The sequence below is a fragment of the Lepidochelys olivacea genome, assembly GCF_965140295.1.
Source record: "Lepidochelys olivacea isolate rLepOli2 genome assembly, chromosome: 8".
Lineage (NCBI taxonomy): Eukaryota > Metazoa > Chordata > Testudines > Cheloniidae > Lepidochelys > Lepidochelys olivacea.
Window position 1 is genome coordinate 88,348,162 of NC_140418.1, and position 27,494 is coordinate 88,375,655.

The window sequence follows — 27,494 nt, forward strand, 5'->3', positions numbered from 1 at the left end:
TGTGAACTGTGAGGGCTGCTCTCATCTTGGCATTCTTGCGCTTCAGGGCAGGGGAAAGCAAGTCACAAAGTTCCATGAAAGTGTCATTACACATGCGAAAGTTTCGCAGCCACTGGGAGTCATCCCAGACCCGCAACACTGTGCGGTCCCACCAGTCTGTGCTTGTTTCCCGGGCCCAGAATCAACGTTTCACAGCATGAGCCTGCCCCATTAACACCATGATCTCCAAATTGCTGGGGACTGTGGTTTTAGAGAAAACGGAGTTCATGTCCTCATCATCATGCTTCCGTCACCTCCTTGCCTGTTTTTTCAGGTGCTGGTTCTGTACAATAATGCACGAGGTGTTTACAGTGGTCATAACTGCTGCAGTGAGCTGAACGGGCTCCATGCTTGCTGTGCTATGGCGTCTGCTTGGGCAATCCAGGGAAAAGGGCATGAAATGATTGTCTGCTGTTGCTTTCCCGGAGGGAGGGAGGGTTGACTGACGACATTTACCCAAATCACCGGCAACAAATTTTTGGCTGCATCAGGCATTGGGAGCTCAGCCCAGAATTCCAATGGGCAGCGGGAACTATGGGATAGCTACCCACAGTGCACTGCTCGGAATGTCGATGCTTGCCACGGTACTGTGGACACACACCACCGAATTAATGTGCTTAGTGTGGACGCATGCACTTGACTGTCCCCAAAAATTGATGTCTGTAAAATCGGAGTACTTTCATAGTGTAGACATGGCCTAAGAGACAGTCTGTTTCTGTTGGTCATTACTCAGTTTATTGCATGCACTGGAACTGGTGGCGGCATTATCTTCATGTAAGTTCTTAACTGAGGAGTCCGAGGTATTTGCACTACTATCAGCACATTCATTATAATTCAGTTTGTCTGCTCCTTTTCTTATATTAACAATCAGACCTAAAAATATAAAAGTGTCAAAGCACACTATTACTGAAAAATTGCTTACTGTCTCATTTTTACCATATAATTATAAAATAAATCAATCGGAATATAAATATTGTACTTGTATTTCAGTGTGTAGAGTATAGAGCAGTATAAATAACTAATCATATGAAATTTCAGTTTGTACTGATTTAGCTAGTGCTTTTTATGTAGCCTGTTGTAAAACTAGTCAAGTATCTAGATGAGTTCATGACCCCCTAGAAGACCTCTGTATACCCTTGGGGGTATGTGGTACCCCTGGTTGAGAACTACTGACCTACACTAAAGAATTTCTGAAAAGCTGCCCATTCTATGACACTTCCAGATTAATAGTCCTTGTACTTGGTTACCTCTAGTAAATTATCTAAATAGTAATTACTGCATTTGTTTTTCATTACAACAGCAATTGTAGATCTCAGGCTAGCAATACCACACTGTATTATGCTCAGAAATGTCATTTTTAATGACCTTTCTACTGAAATATACCAAGGCACATGTACAACTGAACCAAATGCAAGCATGTAAACAGCATGGTTAAAAACAGCATGCTTTGCCACCAATATTTAACTGAAATCTCTTTATGGTAGAGTTGTTTTGCATAGCACTTTGTAATACTGTTAGTTGACTTGGCTGCAGTTTCACAAACCGTTTTCTCCACTTGGTTTAACGCTTTCTCCAATTTAATGGGATCTGAGCCAAACAAGTAAAGTAAGCCAAGTGGCAATGCTTGTTTGGTGTACAGTTCCTGACAAGAAATATATAGAGATTGTCTTTTCTTTCTCAGAGCTATAACTTTGGCTGGGGAGATATCTGAGGTTGCAGGCCAAGTATCTAAAATTATAATCAGCCAGCAATGAAAACATATATTTAAAGCCATAATGAGTTGCATCAAAGCAGGAAACATTAAAGAAGAAATCATGATCCTTCTTAATTCAGAAATGCCTGCTTTAAATCAAAGACCTTACAATGTGTATAAAAGCTCCAGGAGAGTTTTTTTTTCTTTTTATTTAAAAAAACAAAACTAGAATTCAAACTCTTCATGCAAAGCTGCTGGTTTTTTGTTAGTCATCAGTGCTAGATTACTGTCTTGTGGGGCTAAAGGAATTTAACACTCTACTGCGAAGGTGCATATTTAATGGGGTGGTGGGGGATGGAAAAAAACAAAGACACAGGCTTTAACCATAGAATTATCAGGGATTTGTTTTTGCTGGGGCTGTGGTAGCCTATACTTTGCTTCTCATGGCTCCCTAGTGGGGCCTGTGGAAGCAGTGACTAGATGGAATGCAGTTTAGGGACTATTGGAGAGGGGCAGTATATGTCTGAGGAGATCCACTGCCTTGATGGTGCTACAATGGCATAAAGGGCCATCTGGACACGACTTAGTCAGGTCTGTATGGTTTTTATAGTGGAGGGCAGAGACAACAAAAGGGATCTTTGTGACAAAAAGATCAAAAGTTGTGTGATCTGTTCTGTAGCTAACTGCCTTTAATAACCTTCCCAGATGAAACCCATTCAGAGCTGTAACTAGACATTTTAGTGCCCAGGGACAGCAAGCATATTTGCACCCCCTGCTGGGTTTTTTCCCCATGTGACGTTATTGACATGAACAGGAACCATATAGATCATCATTGCAACCAAGGTCCTGTAGTGGCACCAAATCTTGTATAAAGGGGGTCAAATAAGGTGTCTAAGACAAGGTTCTAGTTTGCTGGTTATGATTATGTTATCTGTGTGCATGTATCATTTTTGTATTTAAGGTTATAAGTATTAGCTCTATACTGTCTGTAGTTCAAACTTATGCTATGCTTCTGGGAGACACACCAGACAAGTTGGCGTCAGCTCTGCCTAGCCTGCTTGATGGCCCATTAAGAACCATCAGCTACACAATTGACCCATTGAAAGAAGGCAGACACACCTTTCAGAGTAGAAGCCCTGTTAGTCTGTATCCGCAAAAAGAAAAGGAGTACTTGTGGCACCTTAGAGACTAACAAATTTATTTGAGCATAAGCTTTCGTGAGCTACAGCTCACTTCATCGGATGCACCCGATGAAGTGAGCTGTAGCTCACAAAAGCTTACGCTCAAATAAATTTGTTAGTCTCTAAGGTGCCACAAGTACTCCTTTTCTTTTTGCACACACACTTTGTGACTCAGCAAGGCATTCAGAGACATGCCTATGGACAGAACTCTGAGGTTTTTCCATGCCATGTGATGGACAGCTTGTCTTTGGGTCAAAGAAAGAAAGAGACCACATGGCAAGAGACTATAAAAGGCTGATGCCTCATCTCCATATTGTCTTCAATCCTGCTTCTTACCTCTGGAGGGATTTTGCTACAAAAGGAAGTTCTACACCCCAGCATTTTTCTGCCCCCATGACTTTGCGCCCTGGGTGGCTGCCCCGTTTGCCCCACCCTGGTTACAGTACTGCATGTATTGGCTATGTTGCTCTGTTTCTCGGTTCATCCAAGTACCTGCAGATAATGTTTTGAAATAAAATTGTGACGGTAGTAGCCCCCCGCCCCAGAAAACTTCCCTTTGAGCTTCAACTGTCCAGCCTGCTCTTGGAATAACCCACATTTCTTGCCCTAATGAGCACTTTGGGGCTTGTCTACACTTAAAGCACTACAGCAGCACAGCTGCACCACTGTAGGGCGTAAGTGTAAGTACTACCTACAAGGGTCTCCTGTTGGCATAGGTAATCAGTCTCTCCAAGAGGCACTAGCTAGGTTGATGGAAGAAGTCTTCCTTGACCTAGCACTGTCTGCGTGGGACTTATGTCTGCTTAACTAGCCAGATCAATGTGGTCTTTTCACACCCCTGAGCGATTTATAGTTGTGATCTGATTTTTCTAGTGTAGACCAGGCCTTGTTCTTGTCAGTTATAATAACTTTGTCATAAATCTAAACTCTCATTTTACAAATCAGCTCAGCCAAATAGACCAAAGGGGCAGTACTCACTTTTTAAAAATTGTTCGAGTAGACCTGTGTATAAGTCTGACCCCAGATGTACAGTACCTTCCCTCTTAACCTGTGTAAATTTGATTTTTAAACATTAGCTTTAATAAAATCTGTATATATGTGATGTCTGTCTGATTCTTGAGCCATTTTATCTGTGTTTGAGCTTGCTGGCGTGTGTGTTCCAACTAATTATAAAAATCAGACTGACCAGGATTTTGTCCTGTGAATTCCTACACCTTGCTGTATGACTGGAACTGCTGCAATCTGCATGTGGGTTTTATTACTTTGTGAGTAAATCAACATACCAAAAAGCATTACCAGCAAGTTCTTTACTGGTTGTTGAGAGCTAGTGGTGACAGCATGAAAACAGAATTCTGTAGGAGCTTAGAGTCTGCATTGACTCTAGCCCCCTTCTTTCATATTTAAAATGACCACACTTACTATGTCGTTTTCTTCCTGTAGATGTTTTGACATGGATCACTGGCATTCTGCATGCTATTTTTCTTTCTCCCCTCTCTAGGTGATAGAGTGAAAATTTGTAAATGGTTGGAAGGGGTGTTTTGAATCCTTTCCCTTTCAAGTAATTTTAGATGAAGTTTCCATTTATATTTTCATATCAGCAGGGCACTTGTTGACATCATCTGTAATGATTCTGAGGAAAGCTGTTTGTTTTGGTACACAAAAAGTTTAGTTTGGGGAATTTTTTTTTAATTTTTTGTATGTGGAAAATTTTTCACTTTTCAAAACGTTCTGGTGTTTCAATGAAACAAAAATCAAAAGAACATTTTTTTTCAGAAAATACTTCTCTGACCAGCTCTAGCTCTGATTTCAAAAAAACTGGATAATTGAAATAAATGCAATACGGAGTATCTTATATTAATGCTATATCACTTGTAATGCTTCAGAAAGCTGGATATCAGTTGTTAAACTAGCACTGTGGTAGGAATGATCTAGTGGACGTTATTGAGAGCTCAAACTATATTGAATTGGTTGCTATGAAGAATCGTGGAGTGTGTTCTGGTTTGTAGTGACCTCTCTTTTTAGTTTATTTGGTATAATGCACATCTAGACATAGCCTTATACTGTAAACACTTGTCATAATATTTTAGACCTATTATGACTTCCAGCACTTACCAAGTGTTGTGATATTTGAGAAAATGCCAGAGAGCTCTACTGGATGAACCAGAATGCAGGCTGATGTCACTTCCTTTTTTAAAATATTGGCTGTGGGTTTTTAATGGGGGGTAGCGATGGTGGTGGTGGGGAAAGGAATATAACATTTAAGGAATGTCTTGATTGCCTCACTCTACTGAGAGTTGTAGCTCAGTTGCTAATTGTAATGACCATTAAAAGTGAACTGGTGGGAGACCAGATAAATGCGTACCACACTTATTATTACTCTTTGTGTACTAGGGCAAACATTTATTAAATTGAGATGTTTTGCATCTCCGAACCTCTGACCCTAATTTAGGTAATCACTATTTAAGACGGTCCTTACATCCCACTGAAATCAAATGTAAAGTTCAACATGTTTCAGATGCTTTCCTGGATTGGGGCCAATGCAAACGCTTTCCCTTCTGGTCATAATAACCTGATTGTACTCTAAATGTCGTGTATCTAGAGACAGTGTGTCATATATTCTAAGATTCTTTTGGGGGGTATTTTTGATTTTTTTTTATACTAATGGCAGTTGGTTGTAAAGAGGAAAAAGATTGTTTTCATTTAACAACATAATACAACATTTTTGTGATGCCACAATTTCCATAACCAATTGATACCAGAGCCCTGGCTTTTTAGACTTTGGTTTAAGCAGAAGCAGCAAGAATGTTTTCGTTTAATGTTAGCTGGTCCTCTCTTCTCCTTTTTAAATGCCACAGATGGGGTAGTTTCCCTGACACGTTTTCTGCTTTGTATGTAGAGAATGTTTGTTTGTCTTTAGAAGCACCAATCTGGAAGTGATTGCATGCTTCATGAAATGCCCAAATGCTGTGAAAAGCACAAAACTTCTTCTTTTTTCCTGGTTCAATTTTTGTACTGCCACTTCCCACTCTGGAAAATAAGTCCTACTGTGTATCACACAAGACTGCAGGAATATGAACACTCAGCTAGGAATGGGAGAACTCTGTCATAGTTAGAACCCTCTCAAAATCATGATTGCCTGATTCAGAATCAGAATAATTCCAGTTCCACTTAGCTCCAGGGTTTGTGAGTTCTCTGATGCATATGTGTAGTTTTAAAATATTTATTTCCCAGGTGACATTAGAAACATGGCAGAACTACTTTCACACAAGAATTATCACTGTTTGCATAGTAGAAGCGATGTTAAAACAAAAACTTTTTCTAAGAGAGAAGAAGAACTTTAAAAACCCCCGAACACCATCAAATTCTTTGATTCCTACATCCAGTACTGAAAGATTTGTTGGGGTTTCATCTGTTTTATTTACCTTTTAAGTCTAAGGGAGTAACTCTTTTCTCACATTGGTGTAAATCAGGAGTAACTATTAAAGACCATGGAGGTTCACTTGTGCAAAACTAGTTTAAGTGAGAGGAGACTAGGACCCCAAGTGCTTGCTTTCAGTCACATCTCTGGCCCACCATTGCTTTGAAGTGGGTAGTAGTCTAGATTAGACACTAGTCATTCCACTGGGATAAAACATAGTTTGTGCCATGGAGTAAAACTTGCTGATCTCTGAAGTGCTGCCAGACAGCTTCAGAATCTAGATGTCTTATAAATTTCTCTTTACTTCTCCACATGTCCTCAAAAGATGAGCAGCAAGGGCACAGAACAGCATATTTTTGAAGCATTCAAAGAGAGCTGCTAAAACTGCCATGAATCCCAAGTGTCCTGGTGGTGTTCTGACTTAACACAATAAAATAAATCTCCATACAAAACATTTCTCCTCAGCTGTTACCAGTCCACCTGGAAGAGCAAGGAACTTCAGAGAACCTTACTGCACCAACTTCTGCTTTGTGTGAGGAGCCAGTGGGTGGTATTAGGTTTCACCTGGGCTGCAGAACCTAGGCAATGGTGAGACCACTAGTGATCAGATGTCTTAGGCGATGTCTACACTTGCAGAATTTTTGCGCTGTGATAGGGAACTGGTGAAAGTAAAGCGCTGGTTTGTGTACTCGCTTAATTCTGGAGGCGTCAGGGTGTTTACATTAGCAGCACTTCCATCCCCGATGAGAGCAGCGCTCTAGGGCAGCTATCCCACAGTGCAGCTCTCTCCAGTTTGATGATGGGTCTTGTGGGAGGAGGGGGGTGTGATTGCCAGGCATTCTGGGTCACTACACAGCCTCCTATTCCCCCAAACACTGATAAGCTCCAGTAGCTCAGTATTGCTCCAAGCAGGGGATCGTTTGCTCCATGGAGCAGGCATTGTCGCCTGGCCAGATAAGTGAGCACTTGCCAAGAAAATAAGAAGGGGAGTTTCAGAGTTCCCGGGGCTTTACAGGGGGAGGGGTGGATGTCTGTTTACCTGGCGTCCGAGCTGCTGGTCCCCTAGGCATTGTGGGAGATCCCCCGGAGGCTAAAAGCTGTATAAACAGGAAGAACGTGTCTTCACTTGTATCTCACTACAAAAGCATCACCGGTAAGAGCGGTACGCCTCTCGTGGCGGTGGTTTTCTTTTTGCAGTGAAACTTCTGAGTTTCTCTGCAAAAAGTCATTAGCAAGTGTAGATGCTCCCATGGTGTTTGTGCAAAAAGGACTTTTTACGCTTTAAATGGCAAGTGTAGACACGCCCTTAGTCACTGTTGTCTAAACGGTCTCTGAATAAGTTTTAGACCACAAAGTGGCTGGTAACTGCTGGTCTGTCTACAATAGTGTTCTCTACCATTGCGACCACTAAGCTGATAGCAATGGTGGGAAATTTTCATGGAAAAACAGCATAATGTAGACAAGGCCATTGGGTATGAATACAATGGCAATCCAACATAATTGGGTTTCCTTGTTTTGTCCAAATAAACCTTCTCTACGCTAATTACATAAAATAATCTGATTGTAACACAGATAAATCTTGTAGTGTAGACTGAATATAGCCCTGCCTGCATAACAGGGTTAGGTCCCATCTACACTTGAGCTCTTTATCCAAGTTGTAATTGTGTGTCCTCTGAACTGGTTATAGCTGTGTAGTGTAACGGGTCTGTGACTTACTCACTCACACATAGGGAAATCAGATCTGTTCTGGGGGCTAGGGCAGGGGGAGAGAGGATGATGAATGCAGCAGCACTGAATTTCAGTGCTAGAAACTGTTAAATTCATGGTTGTCTTCCAGATGGGACAGTAGCTTTAGACACTCATTGTACTGTCCAACTTGCTTTTTTTTTTTTGCTTTTTAAGTCATGATCCAGCAGCAAGAGAAATACACTTTTACCTGAGCAACATGTTTTGATTCAGTTAATCAGAGTAGGTCATTGTCTCATCTGCATGATACGGTTATTTATCAGTTACTGAAATGAGCTTTACACGGGGACTTGCTCATTGGGACATATTGAAAGGGAATGTGTGCAAAATAAATTGCTGCGACCAATAATATTCAGTTCATCTCTGTTATTGTTGAAAGTACCTGGAGCTGAATCCATTTATTCCTTTTCCACCAGCTAATCTTATTTTGATCCCACTGTGAAGTCACACTCCTATGTCTGCTTACCTACTTGAGCACTTTTTAACTTTGCGGCAAGATTAAGCAGAAACTGGGCCATGAAGGATAAATATTTGTTGGAATATAAGCCTCTTGGGTAATTTATTAATATGCTAACTGAACATGGGGACTGTACATTTTGAGAAACTTCTCCTCATAGAAGTCTTTAAAGAAACAGTATTTTTATTGGCAATATGCTGATCTTCATTTGGTAGGGCTCTGTCTCTCATGCCAACCAAACTCGAAGAGGCAATTTCTGTGCATTCTTGTCTCCATTCAACTAATCTGCTGCCACACCTCTTCACAAACGTGAGAGAGAGAGGCTATATTCTTCTGACCCCTACATTCCTGGGCGTAAACAAACTAGGGAAATACAGCCCTATATGGAGCTGTTATAAGGTAGGTGCGTAACTGGTTGGAAAACCATTCCCAAAGAATAGTTATTAGTGGTTTACAGTCAAGCTGGAGAGGCATATAGGAGGGTTTCACAGGGATCAGTTCTGGATCCAGTTCTGTTTAATATCTTCATCAATGATTTAGAAATGGTATAGAGAGTACTTTTATAAAGTTTGCAAATGATACCAAGCTGGGAGGAGTTTGCAAGTGCTTTGGAGGATAGGATTAAAATTCAAAATGATCTGGGCAAACGGGAGAAATGATCTGAGATGTAAATAGAATAAAATTCATTAAGGACAAATGCAAAGTACTGCACTTAGGAAAGAACAATCAGTTGCACACATACAAAATGGGGAAATGACTGTCTAGGAAGGAGTACTGCAGAAAGGGAGCTGGGTCATAGTGGATCACAAGCTAAAGATGAGTCAACAGTATAAAACTTGTGCGCAAACAAAAAAAAGGCAAACATCATTCTGGGATGTATTCGCAGGAGTGTTGTAAGCAAGACATGGAAAATAATTCTTCCGCTCTAATCCATGCTGTGTAGGCCTCAGCTGGAGTGTAGTGCCCAGAAATGGACACACTACATGTCAGGAAAGATGTGGACAAATTGGAGAAAGTCCAGAGAAAAGCAACAAAAATGATTAAGGGTCTAGAAAACATCTTAAGCACTGGAATAAATTGTCAAGGGAGGTTGTGGAATCTCCATCATGGAGATTTTTAAAAGCAGGTTAGACAAACATCTGTCAGAGGTGGGCAAACTACAGCCTGCTGGCCACATCCAGCCCGCGGGACCATCCTGCCCAGCCCTTGAGCTCCTGGCCGGGGAGGCTAGCCCCCGGCCTCTTCCCCTGCTGTCATGTCGTCCTCCCACACCTCCACCCCTGCAGCCTCACTTGCTGTGCCACCAGCGCTCTGGGCAGTGGGGCTGCGAGCTCCTGCCGGGCTGTGCAGCTGTGTGGCTGGCTCCGGTCTGATGGCGTGGCTGCCAGTCCTGGTGCTCTGAGCAGCATGGTAAGGGGACAGGGAGCGGGGGGAGCGTTGGGCGGGGTCCTGGGGAGGGTGGTTAGGGGCAGGGGACCCCAGGAGGGGGCGGTTAGGGGACAAGGAGCAGAGGGGGTTGGATGGGTCGGTAGTTCTGAGGGGGGCAGTCAGGGGGTGGAAAGTGGGAGGGGGCAGATAGGGGTGTTAGGGGGCTTATTCCTTCACCCACTTACTTCCCTGGTCCTTCTCACATGAACAGAGAGCAACAATACCCGAAGTCCAAAGGTGCAAACAATTCGATGTTTATTGGGGTGAACTTCCAGCAAGCATGATTCCAGTTTCCTTCCTTAGTATCCTCCTTCCCAGCTCTGACACCACAAAGCCTTACACCTGTGTCCCTGTTCCCATTCCTACCCTTAGCCAAACATGATTCCAACTTCCTTACTCCCATTCCCTGTTCCCATTTCCCCCTTTAGCAAAACATGATTCCAATTTTCTTATCCCCATTCCCTGTTCCCATCTCCCCCTTTAGCAAAACATGATTCCAATTTTCTTACCCCCATTCCCTGTTCCCATCTCACACACCCCCATGCCCATGCCCACCCCCCCCCCCCCACCCAGTCACTTCCTCATTGACTACAGATTATATAGTAAAACTTGAGTTCTGCTTAGCTATACCTTAACCAATCATTTTCCTGAAATTTAACTAACCAATCCTAACATATTGTAACATGATTATGTAACCAATTATATCCCACCACCTCAATTAGTTTACACCCAGCAAAATTAATTATACAGCAGACAGGAACAATCACAGAACCAGACAGAGATTATACAGACAAACAACAGCAAAGTGGGAACTATAATGACAAAACAATACAGAAGTGAGGATTTCACATCCCAGCTATTGATAAGTGAGTTCTTGCCAGACAGGATGCTATCAAACTAAGTTTCCTTTTACATTTTCTAGGCACTTCCCTTTCTCTGGAGGTGATAGGAATACAATCCTGTCCTGATAGTGCCTAACAGCCCAATAGCACCTTATTTCAATGTGACTAGTTTGGAATGCGAGGATATGACCATTCGCTTCCCAGCTTATGGCTGCCTCTGCTGCTTAGCCAAAGGCCTGAGCCTAAGCACAGGGCCACAAACTGTCACAGTAAGAGAAGGCCCTTACACTGGCAGACAGTGGTTTTGATTCTTTCTTTTATACCTCTATCACTAGCCAAGTGATAAGAATACACCTAAATTCTTAGAGTACAGGCCTTTACAGACAGGCCTGAATATCTATATCCTAACAAGGGGGTGGGGGCCAGGCTGTTTGGGGAGGTACAGCCTTCCTTACCTGGCCCTCCATACAGTTTTGGAACCCCGATGTGGCCCTCAGGCCAAAAAGTTTGCCCACCCCGGTCTAGATAATGCTGAGCCCTGCCTTGAGTGCAGGGGACTGGCCTAGATGACTTCTCGAGGTTCCTTCCAGTGCTGTGATTCGATGTAAGGTCTTGCATGCCGCAAATCTAGTGCAGTGTTGCTGCCTTGGGTTGGGCAGGGAGTTCTTACCAAAAAGCACAATTGTGCAGGGAGTTTTTCCACACTGTAGGAACATATCTGGATGCCTAATTTGAAGATGTGTAGATCTCTTCCCCCCCACCCCCCGGCCCACCTCATCCCGCAGCATATAGGAGAATATCCAGCAGATAGAGGTTGATGGGTGGCTACTACAGTCTGAAGGTTGCATAATGGTATAGTGTAGCTCTGCAGACTGAGAGCATTCATGCCAGCTCTACCGCCACATTTTGCAGAACTCTAATGCACAGGCCACTTACTCTGGTAACTCTCTGGGAAGAGCATTCTCCCCCCCTAAATGCACATCATGAGCATGAGGTCATGCGTTTATCTGAACCCAATGTGTCAACCTTGACAGTCCTGCAGACTCTTTCCTCTACCACTTTGCTGCTGTTCCCCAAGGTTTCACTTGATGGGCAGAGTCAAAGTTGAGGGGAAGCCTCATCTGTTGTTGCTACAACTCTGTAGCACCCACTGAAAAGGCATCCGAGTTGCTAACTCTTGTGAAAAGGCATTGTGATATCTCTGGCCCCAGCTGCACAGGATGCAAGTATGGCACAACTGCAGAAACTTGAATTAGTGACTGCAAAGACTGGGAGCCTCACAGCCCAGAGATTTTTAAGGTGACATTTCTAGCAAGCTACAAAAAGCGCAATAAAGCCTCTTACTCCTGGTTTGTAAAGCCTATCTATCAAAATTTCCTGTGAGTGATGGTGTCTCCTAGAGACCTGTTGCCATGAATGGAAGTCATTAGTTAATCCAGAGGTAGTAATGTTACCATGAGCGCTGTTTTGAAACTAATTCAGTTTAAAATGTGTTAACATGGCTTGACCAACTGGGGTGGATGGAGCCAAATGGTGTCTCGTCTCAAGCTCTATGCATTCAGCTGGCTAAATCATGCTGATGCAATTTAAAAACAACTTGCATTCAAATTTCTCTCTGCAGAAATAAGGCTAAAGGCAAGGAAGGGCTTTGTATTTAAGAACTCGGAGCGATATGTTTTCTAGCTAGATAAAGTAAGCTGAGATGTATGTGGCTTTTTGTTTATTATAATGCCTCATCCTGGCCTCCCTTCTTATGTTAGAAATCTCCTTGGACAAGTATCTAGATGTGCAAGTGACGTAACATGAGTGAACCCACAAATTAGATATATTGTTGTCTAATGTCTAATATGACCCTCTGGCTAGTTTTTTTATCTCTCAAATAAATAATTACAAGCACAAGAAAAGAGGCTAAGTTTTGAAAATCTGTAATTGCCTCTTTCTCTTTAAAGAAGTTGAAATGCATAGGTGGCACATTCACATCTGTACGTTCTTCCACTATGCCATGTAGCAACTGATCTAGTAAAATCACAGCGCACAGTTTATAGAAATGTCTTTTCAGACCACATTTCCTTTAGTCACTCAGAAGGGCCATAATTTGGACAACACTGCCTGATCCAGTGGATAGACGTACTACATTCTGCACCTCACTTCCGGTTGGCCTCCTTTAAAAGTGGCCCTCTTGGTCACAGTGGCTACTCCATCATGTGATGCAAAATGCCACTGGCATGCCTAGTCAGTGGAACAAGGCTAAAACTTTCTCACCTAGAAACTTCTTTACGTAACTACTGTGTTGCTTCTTGCATATGTTGAAAGGATTCCTAAAGTATTTTTAAAAGGCTAATAGCAATGACTGCTCTCTTGTAACTGGTCTCCTGTACTTTTCTGTGGGGTTGAGGGGATAATCTGGTTTTATTAACTGTTAGTCATGTAACGTTAAAGATTCTAAAAATGTGGCTTGTTTCAATTTCAGCTCCAAGTCCCACTTCGGCTGTGCCCTACCTGTCAATAAAATGTGTAGATGTCCGGAAAAACCACCACAAAACCAAATGGCTAATGCCCTGGGGACCCAACCAGTGTGAGAGGATCCGAGATCTTGACGAGGCAATGAGCAGACAAATAGAAGCCAATGACATTGTGTTTGCTGTTCACATCCCCCTCCCCACCAAGGAGATGAGTCCCTGGTTCCAGTTCATACTTGTTATTCTGCAGCTGGACATTGCGTTCAAGAAAAACAATGAGATAAGTATGTCACTCACCGTATCCCCCCAAATGTTTGATCAGTACAAGAAAACTTTGACCATAGTGTGTGGGGGTTTTTTGTTTTTAATTTCTCTTAAAATGTATTTTAATTGTCTCTATGTAGACAAAGTTGAGCTACATGGGAACTGAGAACGAACTGAGAACATATAAATGCTGTTCCCTTTTCAAACCATCATCTTAAGGAGAATTTTAACGTCCCGAGGCTCTGTCAATTTATGGATTATTTACTGTGTATAAAATCATGGAAAAATCAAAATATCCCCCAACCATACAAAAGGGAGTGACCATGGTAAGAGCAGTGTCTTCTCCAAATCCCCCTTTGTCAGATGCTACTATGTAACAAACTATTTTGTGCTTTAATACCGCTCCCACTGAAGTCCAATGGCAACAATCCACTGACTTAGTGGAACTAGGACTTGAACCATAAAACAAAGGTCACTAGCTGGGATCCATGATCTCCCTCTGCATGGGAGAAAATTAAAAAAGTTCCAGAAACTATGCTAGGTTAGTGATGCTAACCAGATAGTGCTATTTTAATCTGACGTGCAGCATTTTACTGGATGGGCTATAAAGCAGTGTGCTAATGCTGGAATGGCTGGTGGAAAGAATAGTCAGTTGTTAAAATTTTGTGTGAGCTAGGGAAGCTCCTTCTCATTGAAAAAGAAATTGTGGGGAGGGGACAGCTCCATAAAGGAAGGAAAGTTAGCATAAGGAACTCTCCTCCTCCTCCTCCTTCTTCCTCTCCCTCCCAACAAAGAATGCTGAAGCATAATTCTGATCTGCCATCAGAAATGGCCTTTTTCTTTACTCCCTCAGTTTGAGAGCACAAATATGGAGTTGACTCTTTCATATGTTCGAACATTACCTTGAGATCATTCCTGTTTTAGTCTTGCTCTTGTTGAGTGAACATGAATCTGTCCTCTCCTTGCTGTTACTGGGTGTAGTAGCCTTACGTTTTTGGATGAGAACATGCGCTGGCCCCTCCTTCAAGAGCTCATTCTGAAAGACTTTGCAATGGTAAAATGCATGGTTGATCTCCATTATGCTACTGTTTGGAAGTCAGTCCCCTAAGATCCATGTCCCAAATTATTATGTAGTGTTGTTACAAATTAATCAGTAGTACTCCTAACAAAGCTAAAATCAACCATATTAAATCTACACTTCTTTTTTTTTTCTTCTAGTGAGCACATATCCCTTGCATTTATAAATTAGCTTTTCAAGGCTACTGAAATCTACATAGGCACAGTCAGAAAACCAGAGAAAGGATAAGAGGGATGTTCATCTGTACTCAACAGCGACCCTGTAACTTTCTGATGCTTGCTTAAACTGGTTTTCACTTTTCACTGCAAAAGCCAGGACCTCTGTTCATTAGGGGTCTGCAAGCTGTTTGAGCTGAACAAAAGTGTATTTGCAATACTTCTCTGTACTCGAATTTTCTAGCTGAGTTGGATTATTTTGAGGAATCTGATATTAGGATTCTGGGAGGGAGTATGTATACAATATTTGCCTGGGGGAGAGGGGGAGCGGGGCTCCAGTGACAAGGTTGCAGTGACTCATGTTATTTTTGATGTAGGTTTTTCCTCTGACCAGTTAGAGTTCTAAATTTTGCCATTTGAGCCATAGGGCAAGGATAATGGGAGACTGTCATAGTTCTACCACAGTTTAATTAGTATTACTCTGCTTGCTCATTATGCATCACTGACTGTTTAGAATGCCACAAGTTGGGGATGTATGTCAGTCTAATAACTTTAGAACTTGGTCATTGACTAAACAGGGGCTTTCCTTTGGTAGAATGAAATGCTAGTCATGGCACTGTGGCCCCAAGTGGACTCTGTAGGATGTTTTTTCTCAAAGCAACACAAATTGGGTAGCCCTAAAATATACCTTCAGGAATGCTGAATGGTATTACGCCCTTCAGAAGAAAGGAAGACCACCTTCATGCACATCTTTAGAATGTGATTAGGTCTTTGATAAGGATCCAGATACTTAAGAGCAAACTGCCTTTTTCTATGTCTTTCAACTCACATTGAAAGCTGCCTGAGCTTGGCTTTTCTCTAAAAATGGCTAATTTCTGGATCTAAACAGGCTATTCCTATTTAATGCAATGTTTACTCAAGTATTGAAAACAACAAATCCTCTTGGTCAGTTTGACTGTTCTGCAAAAGATGGGGAGCATGGAGAAATCTGCCAAAGAAGTCTGAACTGCTGAAGTGGTTAAAATGGTCTGTATTTGGCTATTGAAATGTGCCATGCATATTTCATTTAATTGGTCAAGCAGGTAATGACTGCAAATAGAATTCCAGTCTTATCTCAGTGCAGTAAGTTTCATTCACATAAACTGTATGAAACAAATGCTCTGTGTGGATAACATTGGCCAGTCTCCATCAATAACACAGCTGTTGAAAGAGCTTAGTTACCAGGACGATGGATAGCACTCGCTGAGGGAATGTTTGTATGCAGTAATCTGACATTTAGCTGGCTGGCAGCAACCTTGAAAGTGAAGTAGAACTGGGGGGGGGGGAGCATTGTGGTGATCTGGTTTCTGACCACAAGAAATCGCTTGTTTAGAGTCGGCACAAAAGGCTTCTTTTGAAACCTGAAGTGTTACTCTATTACTGTGCAATTAGATCTTATTCCTGTCATTGAGTTAGAGAACACTGGAAACTTTTTGGGACTGGGTAAAATGCCACTCAGCTCATCAGTGCTCATTCCACCATAAAGCACCTGGTTTCAAACCAACTGTTTCTTGACTGACCTACAGTACACATGCCTCAACTTAGCCCAGCACCTAGCAGGCCATTGCCTGCACTTATGCTCGTCCAAACTTTTATGCATTCTGGCCTTTGATCCTTCGGCAGTAACTTTGCATTCAGGAGGTAATATTCCAATTTGGGTACACATCCAACAACAGCTTAAATCCTCTTTCACTTGCTTAATAGGTTTGCATTAGATTCTATCAGTTGTTGTTCTCATAACTTAAGTCCTTCAACTTAAATTTCCAATCCTCAGTCCTCTCTAGTCTTAAGTAATAGAAATAACTGTCTGAACATCTTGCCGCCATCACCACATTGGTTATAGCTGAATGCTTAGTGGAAGAGAGATAATGTGCTGTATCACTGGACACAGTATTTGTCTGCTGTACCTTCTAGGATGTAGGACTTCCTTGTTTATCAAGCTTCGCCTGTTGTACATCATCAGTGCACAATGGTCCAGTCTTCCAGATCAGTAATAATGAACATTAGCACTCCTCCTCAGACTACGTTATATTTAACCTCTTATGCAGAGAACGGATTTACTTTTATTCACAGTTAGTGAACTTGGACTTGGTTTTATTCCCGACTCTTGCTACAAACTTGGCCAAGTCACTTGACATATCTGCCTCAGTTTCAACATGTATAAAATGAGGAAAACACTTGAAATTGATTATACGAAATGTGCTTTATAAGCAGGAGGTGCTGGCAGCATTTTATTACGTAGTAAATCAATGGCGTGACTTTACCTACAACATTCCCTAACTGTTTTGTGAAGGACGTAAAACACTTTCAGCCAAATAAATATAAAAAAAGTGAAGGTGGGGAGACACATTTTAAGTGAATCTTAAAAAATCCTAATAGATGTGAATGACTTAAGTTTCCAGTACTGTCAGCAGGAAGGAAAAAAATCTCCTTCAGGGAAAAAAAAAAAGTGGTGATGGTAATCACACCATAGTTCGTCTAGCCCTGCATGCTCCTACTGAGATTTGTGTGAGCTGGCCCGTTGCTCTTCGTAGGCTGGCTGGCTTGTACTTCTATCCTTTGCTAGCCGTCTGCTAATGCCAAAACTGACAATTTTTTCTAGTTGCAAGTCTTTCCAGATTGCTCTATTAGTATGCGGCTGGCACAGACCTGTCATTCTGTGAAATGACTTCCCTATTTTTAGAGTCTCTCTCTCTCTCACACACACACACTCACACACACACACTCACCCCCCCCCCCCCCATAACAGTTTAAAGGGAGTCGGGTGAAAGCTCCTAGCAGTTGAATCTCTAGCCTCAAAATCCAGACACATTGAGATGTGACGTGGGGAATGCAAAGAGAGCTAAATCGTCTTTCTTTAGGGCTCTTGTAATTGTGACCTCAGTTATCTTATGGATGTCCATGAAACTGTCATGGAGAAGTCTGTGACTGGCTGGAAGCCTTAGGAGAACGTGGGTACCAGGAGACAGTCATCCTTGGCACACTGCCTACTGTATAAACAAGTTTATTTTCTCATTTAGAGAGTTTCAAAATAATCCAGTGGGGCAGGTCAGATTATTATTCACCACATTTTGGTATTGACAACTGAGGTGCTATGAGGATGTGAAATCTGGAATTTTCTCCAGCCATGGCTCCGTTATCCATGCAGCATCTTGTTACATTTACAATGGAATTGCATAACCACCTTTTCTATGCACAAGTGTCCTGTGCATCTATGGAAGGTTCATCTAGTCTGAGCATGCAGTGGGGGGAAGTGGAAGGGAAACCCTCACAACTACACATGCTTAATCTGAATCTTAACTATATACGGTAGCCTGTTATAGGTGCCTGGCCAGTCTCATGTTTTGACACCAAAGGAGGTGGTGGATACCATGTTTGTGTGTAACCCCATCCACCGCAGAGTTTTTGCAGCTGTACATGGTTCTGAAAACTGGAGAATTCTATGCAACATGGAGGAACTAAGTAACTAATTCCCTGAACATTGATATTTTGACAAGCTAAATATATTTATGGGCACTCAGAGACAGGCGAGGTGCTGCTCTTCCTCATCTACTCTCTCTTTCTCCCTGAATCGGAAATCTCTCCTGCTTTCTCTATACCTTAAGTATGGAGAAGATACTACCCCCTCTTCACACTCCTCTCTACCTTTCCCTGCCCATACATGACTCTTTAATTCCCTTTATAGGAAGGATGTGTGGCTTCCTCTCCAAAGCCTTGAAGGTGTTGCCTGTTATCCTGGTTCTGATTATGTTTTGGGGGATGGAATCCTTACTCTCATCCCCAAAAGTACCTGGCGCTATCTTGAATGGGCTCTGTTCCCATCCTGCAGCTGTCTGAGCTCAAAGAGCACTCCATATGATCTGAAGTGGAGGCACCCAAAAGCCAGGAGTAGAGAAGATAAAAGACCACTGGAAGATGAGCCCTTAATGGAATATGAGGGGGCCATTTGGCAGAGACTTTTGTTTAGAGGTCTTAATATTTCTTGTGACTTCATCTGCAAGGTCCCTACCCTCTATATTTAAATCCCTCCTTGAAGACCCAATTTTTTGCCATGCTAAATTCCTCATAGGCAGCCAATTTATACCAACTAGCTCAAGAAGCACAATTTTGACTACTTTATTTGTATGTTGTACCCTTTTCCCATGCCCCATTCTCAGTTCACCTCTCTAACTTAACTTAAAGTATAAGTTCCTCAGGACAAATGTTGTGCCTTACTTCTGTAAAGAAGGCACATACTGTGTATTGGGCATTACAAGAAGCGAGTAATATGTTGATGGGGAGTCTCTTTGTTCGTTCCTCCGATGATCTGTGTCTGACATCCAGTTTTAAAACCACTCCCTTGTCTTGTGGCCAAACATAGTGGGGTGTCTGCTTTTTGCTCCAATTTCCACACCTTACTATAGTATGTTAACTATATACATGGTCCCTGTTTTTTTTTTTTTTTTTTTTAAATCTGCAACATCAGCAATGTTACCCAGCTGAACAAAAAGTATGAAGAACAGTTAACTGTCTAAGGGGTTTAGTATAGCCAATACAAGTAGGAGTTACAAACCTTTCATGGTTTGAAGTATTTAGCAGAAATTGTGTGTGTATATATATCAAATAATTTTTGACCCCTGCCTCCCCCATGCACCCAGGTGGGGAATCCAAGTCTCTTTATACTGTATTGGTACGTAAGAACCTTTCTGTTCTTGTCAATTTGAAGGGACACTTCAGTCAGGTTGCATCTCTGATGGGTGGAATAATCCCATACTACTGCTTAATAAAACTCTGAACATTTGAAAAATCAAATATATTTCTTCTTTGCATTTCTCTTGGCTTGTACAAAAATATACTAGTTTAATTTTTTGCTTTCTGGTTTTCATGACCGGTGATAATGCAGCAGTGTTTTAGTTTGCAAAAATGAAGTGGTTTTTAAAAACTGTTCCCACTGGAATTGAAGTCCTGAATATTCCCATTTTATGGTTTGTAAAATTGGGGTGTGTGGGTGGGCTTTTGGGACCAAGTTTGACTGGACTATTTAGCCATTATTTGCTGAAATGCTAAAACTGTGGACCTGAGCTCATGTATTCATATTTCAAGGAAGCCTAACTAACTATTGCAAAGATAGTTCTGGGATATCAGAACTTATGATCGATTTGGAAGACACAGATCACACATGCGACAAAAACAGCTCAGAAAAACCATGTTGGCGTCCACATTAAAGTTTGAGAGAGCCACCTCCAAACACACTATAAATAGCAAGTCTAAACCACAAACCCATCCACACCCCTTCCCAGCATTCTGTATGAGTGTACCATTACATAATCCCAACAAAAACATAACTCTGAAAACGATGACACATGCGTAGGCCAAGCAGAGCTTCAAGAATCTGTTCTTATTCTATTGTAGATTTGAAATATCATCCCTTGTAAACTGTAAAGGCCAGTTGCTCAAAAGAGCACAGCATGCATGGTTTGGGCCAGAGATTCAAAAGAATATGTTGGGTACAGAGTTCCTTGTCAATCTGCACCCATGTGAACTGTATAAGTACGGTGGGATTAGGTGGATTTTGTTTCAAGATCCCTTTTGTAAAACATATCTGTTCATAGTTTGTATATAAATGGCCTTTCTAAACCTCTTCAGTTGAATAGACTAGATGGAATGTATGTGGCGACTTATCACATGGTGAGATTCTGGTCCGTTCGCAACCATGCCACCTTCCACTTTTAGGGAATTTCAAAGCAGATGCTGTTTGTGGCAACCTGTACTTTGAACAACTACTGCTCCAGGCCTGTCCACCATTTTCTGCATCTGCTTCAAAATGTGAGGTGAAGAAAGACACTCTTCTGAGAAAGACATGAGAAATGGTGAAAATGGACAGGAAAAGAATGAGTGGGAGAAAAGCAGAAGAGAATGTCCATTAAGGTTTTTTAACATGTTCTATCTTACTATACTTAATATAAGTACGTGAAGTGGGGTAGGGCCCGTTACTGAGTGAGAGTTCTGCTTTCATTGGTAGCTATAATATAAATTCAATTGCAGCCATGGTGAAGTGAGTCATGAGGCAGCAGAGCCTTGACATAGGATGCCAGATCATGTGCATGTGCCCTAGGAGCCGGGTTACATAAGACTACAAGTTAGCAAGCATAGAAAAGAATACCCAACACTCGTGACCAATAAAGATCGGTCACCCTGGACTTCTAGGATTCTTACTGGAGAATAGATAAACATCCTATAGAGCAGGGATCTCCAACTCAAATCACCACAAGGGCCACATGAGGACTAGTATGTTGGTCCGAGGGCCGCATCACTGAAACCTTTTCATACAACAATACAAAAGTATGGTCAAAAATGAAGAGGAGTATAGTATGCTATTAAAAGTCAATGTATTAACTTTTTTAAAACTAATGCAAAGAGGGGGTTTTAATAAAATATAAACACTCAGTAATGCACCTCACTCAAATGACAAAACACGCATTTACTTTTAGATTTACTTTGGTTAAAGCTGCCCCACCCCCACTTCACCCTTCCCCCAAATCCCCACCCTGGCCCCACCTCTTCTCCGCCTTCTCCCCCGAGCATGCCACATTCCTGCTCCTTCCCCCCACCCCCCACTCCTGGAAAGTCCTAAGCGCTGCCAAACAGCTGTTTAGCAGCAGGAAGTGTGGAGAGATAGGCAGAGGAGCGGGGATGCAGCACGCTCGGGGTGGGGGCAGGGGGTGAGGGGAGCTTGGCTGCCGGTGGAGTCTGCACCTATGGCGGGCCGCAGGAAATAACTCCGCGGGCCGCATGTGTGTTTGAGACCCCGCTATAGAAGGTAAATATCCATATGAGTTGAATGGGGGGATTTCCATCACCATATGTAAATCAGTTTATCCTTATGTTCTAAAATATTTATTCTCGCACCTTTTTTTGTTACATACTGTTCCTTTCATAATAAGCTTGGTTGTTACTCTTGCAGAAGACAATGCAGAAGTTACACTTGATGTGTCCTTGGCCTATCGTGATGACATGTTCAGTGAATGGAAAGAAATGGCACATGCGATAGAGACCCGAAAGCTAAAATGTTCTTTTGCCTCTCCAAAAGTAGGTATTGCTAGTTTCTATGAGCTCTTTGTTAGAATTGTGTTTAGTTGCAGCTTTCAGCATTACCAGGTTTCTGTTGGGTGTACAGTAAGTGGATGTGAGTTGCAGAGGGGAATGCTGCCAATAAAACTGACTTCAAAGACTCCAAGGCAAGAGTGTGTTCTCTCTAAGGAATGAAACTGGGATCCCAAGTAGTCATTAATCCTGGGGTCTAAATTGATTTTATTTTTTTAAAAGCATTATAGGTCTACTTTAAGAATTTTTTTTTTTTTTATCACTGCATGTTCTGGAAGGAAAATTTTTTTTGGGGGGGGGAATCCCTACTACAATAAGGTGTTAAGGAGTTGTGAACACTGGGCTAACAATTGTGACTTGGTGGGTTGCTTGAGTGGGTACCTGAGGTTGAGTAATGCGGGAGGTGGGAAGAAGAAGGAAAGGTAACTCTCCTTTTTGTAATTCTAGTATTTGGGGGAAGATAACTGTGATTCCAGTTCTTTGTGCTCCTGGTGAGGAGTCGGAAATGGCATTTCCTGTAGCAAATCACATCCATGGTGGTGGTTATATTCGTGCATGAGAGTCCTGTTAGGGACCAGGGGCCCGCTGTGCTGGCTGCTGTACAGATACAGAACAAAAAGATAATCCCTGCCTCAGAGTTCGCAGCCATGTAATACAAGAAACAATTGGTAGATATAACAGATGAATGGGGGAGCTCCAGGAAATAATGATAGTATTAGCATAATGAGCAGTGGTGTCAGTGTACCAGCTGACTGTCTATTGTCAAGTTGGGTGGTGGTGCTGGGGGTTATGGGTATGAGTAGGTTTGATGGCAAAGGAGAGCGTTAACTAAGTATTTGAAAGAGATCAATGAGGTAGCTTTGTAGGTGTTTGCAGGGAACTATTTCCGGGAGTAAGAAGCAGTGTGGGGAGGAATCATGAAGGTGCTCATTTGAAAACTGAACACATGGGTATCAAAAGCTGGCCATTGGCAGAATTGACTAGGGAAGTCAATATTTCAGCATGAAGTGAATGTGGGGGTAGGCTTTGAAAGTGAAGACAAGTACTCTTGCGTTTGATGTATGGAAGAGGAGGAGCCAGTGAGGGATACAAATACTGGGTGATTTGGACAAAATAAGGGGTCAGGAAAATGACCTTTGCAGCAATGTTTTGAATGGATATAAGTGGGGCAAGATTGGCCTTGACAAATGTAGGGAAGAGGGTGTTGAAGATCTGGACAAGAATCTTAGATGTGCAGATGGAGAGACTGTATCTTCAAGATATTATGCAGGAAGAACTGATCAAACTTAGCCTGGATGTGAGGATCTGTGTCTATCTAGAGTGCTTACCTCTGTGTTGGTCATGTTGAGCTTAAGCTGACAGCTGGAAGTCCATGAGGAAATGTCTGAAAGACCGGCTAAGATTTTACTCTCTAAAATAGAGAGAGCATCAGCAGGGAAATGATGGTGGAACTTGTATTTGTGAATGAGTGAGATTGCCAAGAGGCAAGGTGTAGAGGGAGAAGACCTGGACAAAGCCTTGTGGGACCTGTCCTACTTCCTCCTGAAGTTGGAAAAGGATCTTTCAAATGACATGCGGAAGGCTGATCAGAGGGAGGGAGAACCTGGAAAGGACAGAGTCACAAAAGCCAGGACAAGAACTTCAGCATAGTCAACCATGCTCCTCCTCTTGAAAGTGGCCAATGGGTCAAGGAGACTGAGGATAGAGAATCCATCCTAATTTGGGTAGGAAGAGGTCATTAGAGAAATGAGAACTGTTTCAGTGGAGTGCAAGTGGTGGAAGCTGTATTGGAGAGGGTCTAGAATGGAATTGGAAGAGACTCCCAGCAGGGCTTGTAGACAGCACATCTGATCGATGAGCTTGCGGATGAAGGGGGTGGATGAGGCAGTAGCTGGAGAGGCAAGAGAGGTCAAGGATATCTTTTGAGGATGGGAGAGCCTAAAGTATGCTTGTATTGAGAGGAAAGAGCCAGAGGAGAGCGAGAGGTTAAGGAGAAGGGTAAAGAATGACTGCGGGGCAGAGATTATGAGATTGTTGAGGGATTGTACTGAGTTTATATTTAATGGCCATCTTGCATATACAAGCTGGAATAATGCATAAAATAACTGTATTTAAGTAAAAGTGATTAAATACCAGGGTCTTATTTATTTAAAAATCAAACTGATCTTGTTTTGCTAATTTTTTTTAAATCTGTTTTAAAATGAAATGTGACTTTAATACAAAATATGTTTTAAGGCTAAACTATGATAAGCTCTTAAAACATTTAAATAATAAATATGCTGAATCCCTGATGGAGCCTCTATCTAAAACTCTGAGTTAAAGTCTGCTTTTCTATATGAAGAAGGATCTTTTCTCCAATTCTAACTTTTGAGGTAGTTTTTTACAAATGTGGCACAAATAGGTCATGTACTGTAATAAGGACATGATCCTGTGGTGGACTCGGGCTGCGTTACTGGGTGCAAGGCAAAGTCATCACAGGCATTGGGACCAGGCCTCTGATTCCAGGAGACACCATCATTTCATCAGGACCATTCAATGAGCCCATCTAGTTTCTCATTAAGTTGTAACAAACTGAACAAAAATTCAAGTGTGTAGCTTTGTCACAGTCAATGCTGCAAACATAGAAAAGATAAGCATTCTAGAAGATAATGAGGGGAACCTGAAACTTGACATATGGGTGCAATGCTCATTTAAGGCATCTTTTAGCAAAGTACAAATCTAGGAATAAAGGAAAATCATGTTGAAATTACAAGATACTTCCATAACAACCACTTTGCCTCAGCTTCACTGAAGAGAGCAGGAGGATCCAAACTTGTTCTCCCCCAAGATGCATGATGGAATTCCTTGGTTGACTGTCTGAAGCTGTTTGTTAAGAACTGGCCCATTCTGATGACAATTTGTGAAGAAAAGCATGACAAAATAGATGGAACTATCACAGCCAAAGTAGGCAACATCAAACTTAAGGGAAAATGTAAGTGGTAGAATTCAGTATATTCCATTTATTTCCATAGCCTTGGGCAAACTGAAGAAAGAGTGCTGCTGTATTGCTGATGCTGTTGAAATTTGGAAAGTACTTAGACATTGAAAAAAGAGAGTGCAGGCAGTAAAGAAGCGGATGGATCAAGGACTTACTCCACCTAATTTTCCTGCCAATATTCTCAACCAGGGTAGATGCCTAACTGCTGAAGATCAGATTACTATGACCTAGATATCTAAATATTCACCCATCAATCATGCCAACCATAATAAATTGAGGGGCTGGAGATGAACCATTCGAGCAGTGAATGTTTGCAGCTGATCTTTTAAAAGAAAGTCACACCACTTAATTGATTTAAATCACTAGCCAAGCACTTGGAACCATAGTTTGTTGAAGTTCTAAACCAGCTTTTGACAGCAATAGCCTCTTCTGCAGGCACGGAGTATTTTCTTCATTTGAACTAATTCATGCAAGGTTGAAAAATCAAGTGGGAGTTAAAATAGGAAAACTTGTCTCTCTTTCTTCCAGGCTGTGAATAAGAAGGAAGGGGATCAGATCTCCTAGTTTAAGTTGGAAAAACTTTGGAAACAGTCTCTTGAAAATGAGACCAAGGGTAGGTATGTCTACGCTAGAAACACTGTACTGTGGCAGTGGAAACACTACAGTGACAGAAGGGAGGGTTCTGTTGCTAAAGTAAATCCACCTCTCTGAGAGGTAGTAGCTAGGTCATCTGAAGAATTCTTCCATCTAGCGCTGTCTACACTGTGTGGCTTAGGTATCTTAACTATGTCTCTCTCAGGTGTGACTTTTACACACCCATAAACAATGTATCTAGGTTGGCCTAACTTTCTAGTATAGAGCAGCCCTCAGGTGAGTAGGAAATTAAGCTCAAGTCACTTTCACTTAAGCATATTTGAAATTTTTCCAGGCTCACCTGAAAGTTTTAATTAATTTGCTGCAGTTAATCCCTCTGTTCCTTTAATAAATCATTTAGTTGAAAATGTGAAACATCTTATAAGAGATTATGTATCCGAAACTTTAAGGTTGTTTTATTAAAAGTACATTGAGTAAAACTTTAATCGGCCAGTAAATAAGGAATATATCATTCATCATTTTCTAACATACTAAAAATCTGAAAATATCAACCTATATAATTGTTTAAACAAATATATATAGTTATAATGTATCCTCCTAGGTAGCAAAAAAGTACCAGTCTAATGTAAAGGCTCTATCTAATTGTAAATAAACACATTTTAATGGTTATCAACCAATGAAAATGTACCTTTCTTTAGAAAATTAACTGAAGTACAAATGGAGAGGTTAATGAAAATCAATTATTTTAAGCATGATTTAAGTGACCAAGTGGGAAGCATAGGTTTTTTTTGGTTTTGTTTTTTTTTAAATCAATCTACCCTGATAAATATTAAGCAACAATGGATCTATTAATAGGGTTTTGCTGGCAGTTTGACAAACCATGCTGGTTAATTGATCACAGACCTCTTATCCCTTCTTAGCATCTGATATTTGAATATTAGATGCTGCATAACTACTTCCTGCTTACATTTTTTGTCTAAATGCTTAATACAATCAATATCAATTACAGACTTTAGGTCTAGGGGTCTAAATACAATTTCTATTACTTATTATATTCACTACCTGTATTTATTTGTAAGTCTTTCTGTATGAAAATTGAACATTAAAAATGCATGACTTACATTCTAAAACTTCTACACAATAAAATAACTTTTAAAATGAACTTGCCTAAGTACACTTGATTGGATTGTAGTGATCTGCTCTGTGAAACAAGCGGAATAATTTAACAGTACCGATATTACTGACTAATGCTGCAATTAACTGGCTAGTTGAATGTGCACCTATAGGCTCTACTGGATGGAATTGGAACTGTTCAACCATGCATCAAGCCCTGTTCTGCTAACAGAGAGTCTCCTTTAACTCTGTTAAGAAAAGCCAGACCAAGAGGATTTGTAACCTACCCTTGCTACCACAGGAAGTTCTGAGTAACCATAGCATATAGCATAGTGACACCTATGAACTTCTTTTTGGCCACGGATTAAAACGGGCAATAGTTATAGTATTGAAGCAAATTGTTACTGTTCAGGAAGAAAAGGGCTAAAATATGTTAATCAATTTATATTTTCAGAGAAAACTGGTTGATACATAATGAACTGCTTCTCCATGTGGATTTGCTTTCTTTTTATATTTATTAGTACTTACTTCCCGGTTCCCTAAAAGGGGAAAGGTTGGGATGTGATGAAACAAGAAGTCTATGCTGTACATCTCCAAATTAGAGCCCCTGGAAGGACTAGTTACTGCTTTACAACTATCGATTTATCATCTTAGAAGTCCAAATAAAAGTGAACAAAGCTGACCCCTTTGCATTTTCCCTCTCTGCTATTCCACTAGACCATAGAGCATGAAGGCCGATACTATGACTGTGATGTGCTCCCTTTCATGGAAATTGGAACTGTGGCTCACAAATTCTACCTCCTCAACATTCGACTCCCTGTGAATGAAAGGAAACTAATTAATGTGGGAATTGGGGAAATAAAGGATGTTCGCCTGGTGGTAAGTGTGCATGTTTCATTTCTATCTTTGCTCTGGGCTCCCGTCTCCT

At 41.5% G+C, this 27,494-nt stretch overlaps 1 protein-coding gene across 2 annotated transcripts in view; it reads left to right on the forward strand.

Annotated features, from left to right (window-relative positions):
• WLS (Wnt ligand secretion mediator) overlaps nt 1-27,494 on the forward strand; it is a 69,891-nt gene that overhangs the window by 26,035 nt on the left and 16,362 nt on the right. For both annotated transcript variants that reach the window (XM_084636319.1, XM_084636320.1), the window contains exons 2-4: nt 13,275-13,547; nt 21,743-21,867; nt 27,284-27,445. In XM_084636319.1, the coding sequence (XP_084492445.1) occupies nt 13,275-13,547; nt 21,743-21,867; nt 27,284-27,445 (560 nt within the window). The remainder of the gene's footprint in view (nt 1-13,274; nt 13,548-21,742; nt 21,868-27,283; nt 27,446-27,494) is intronic.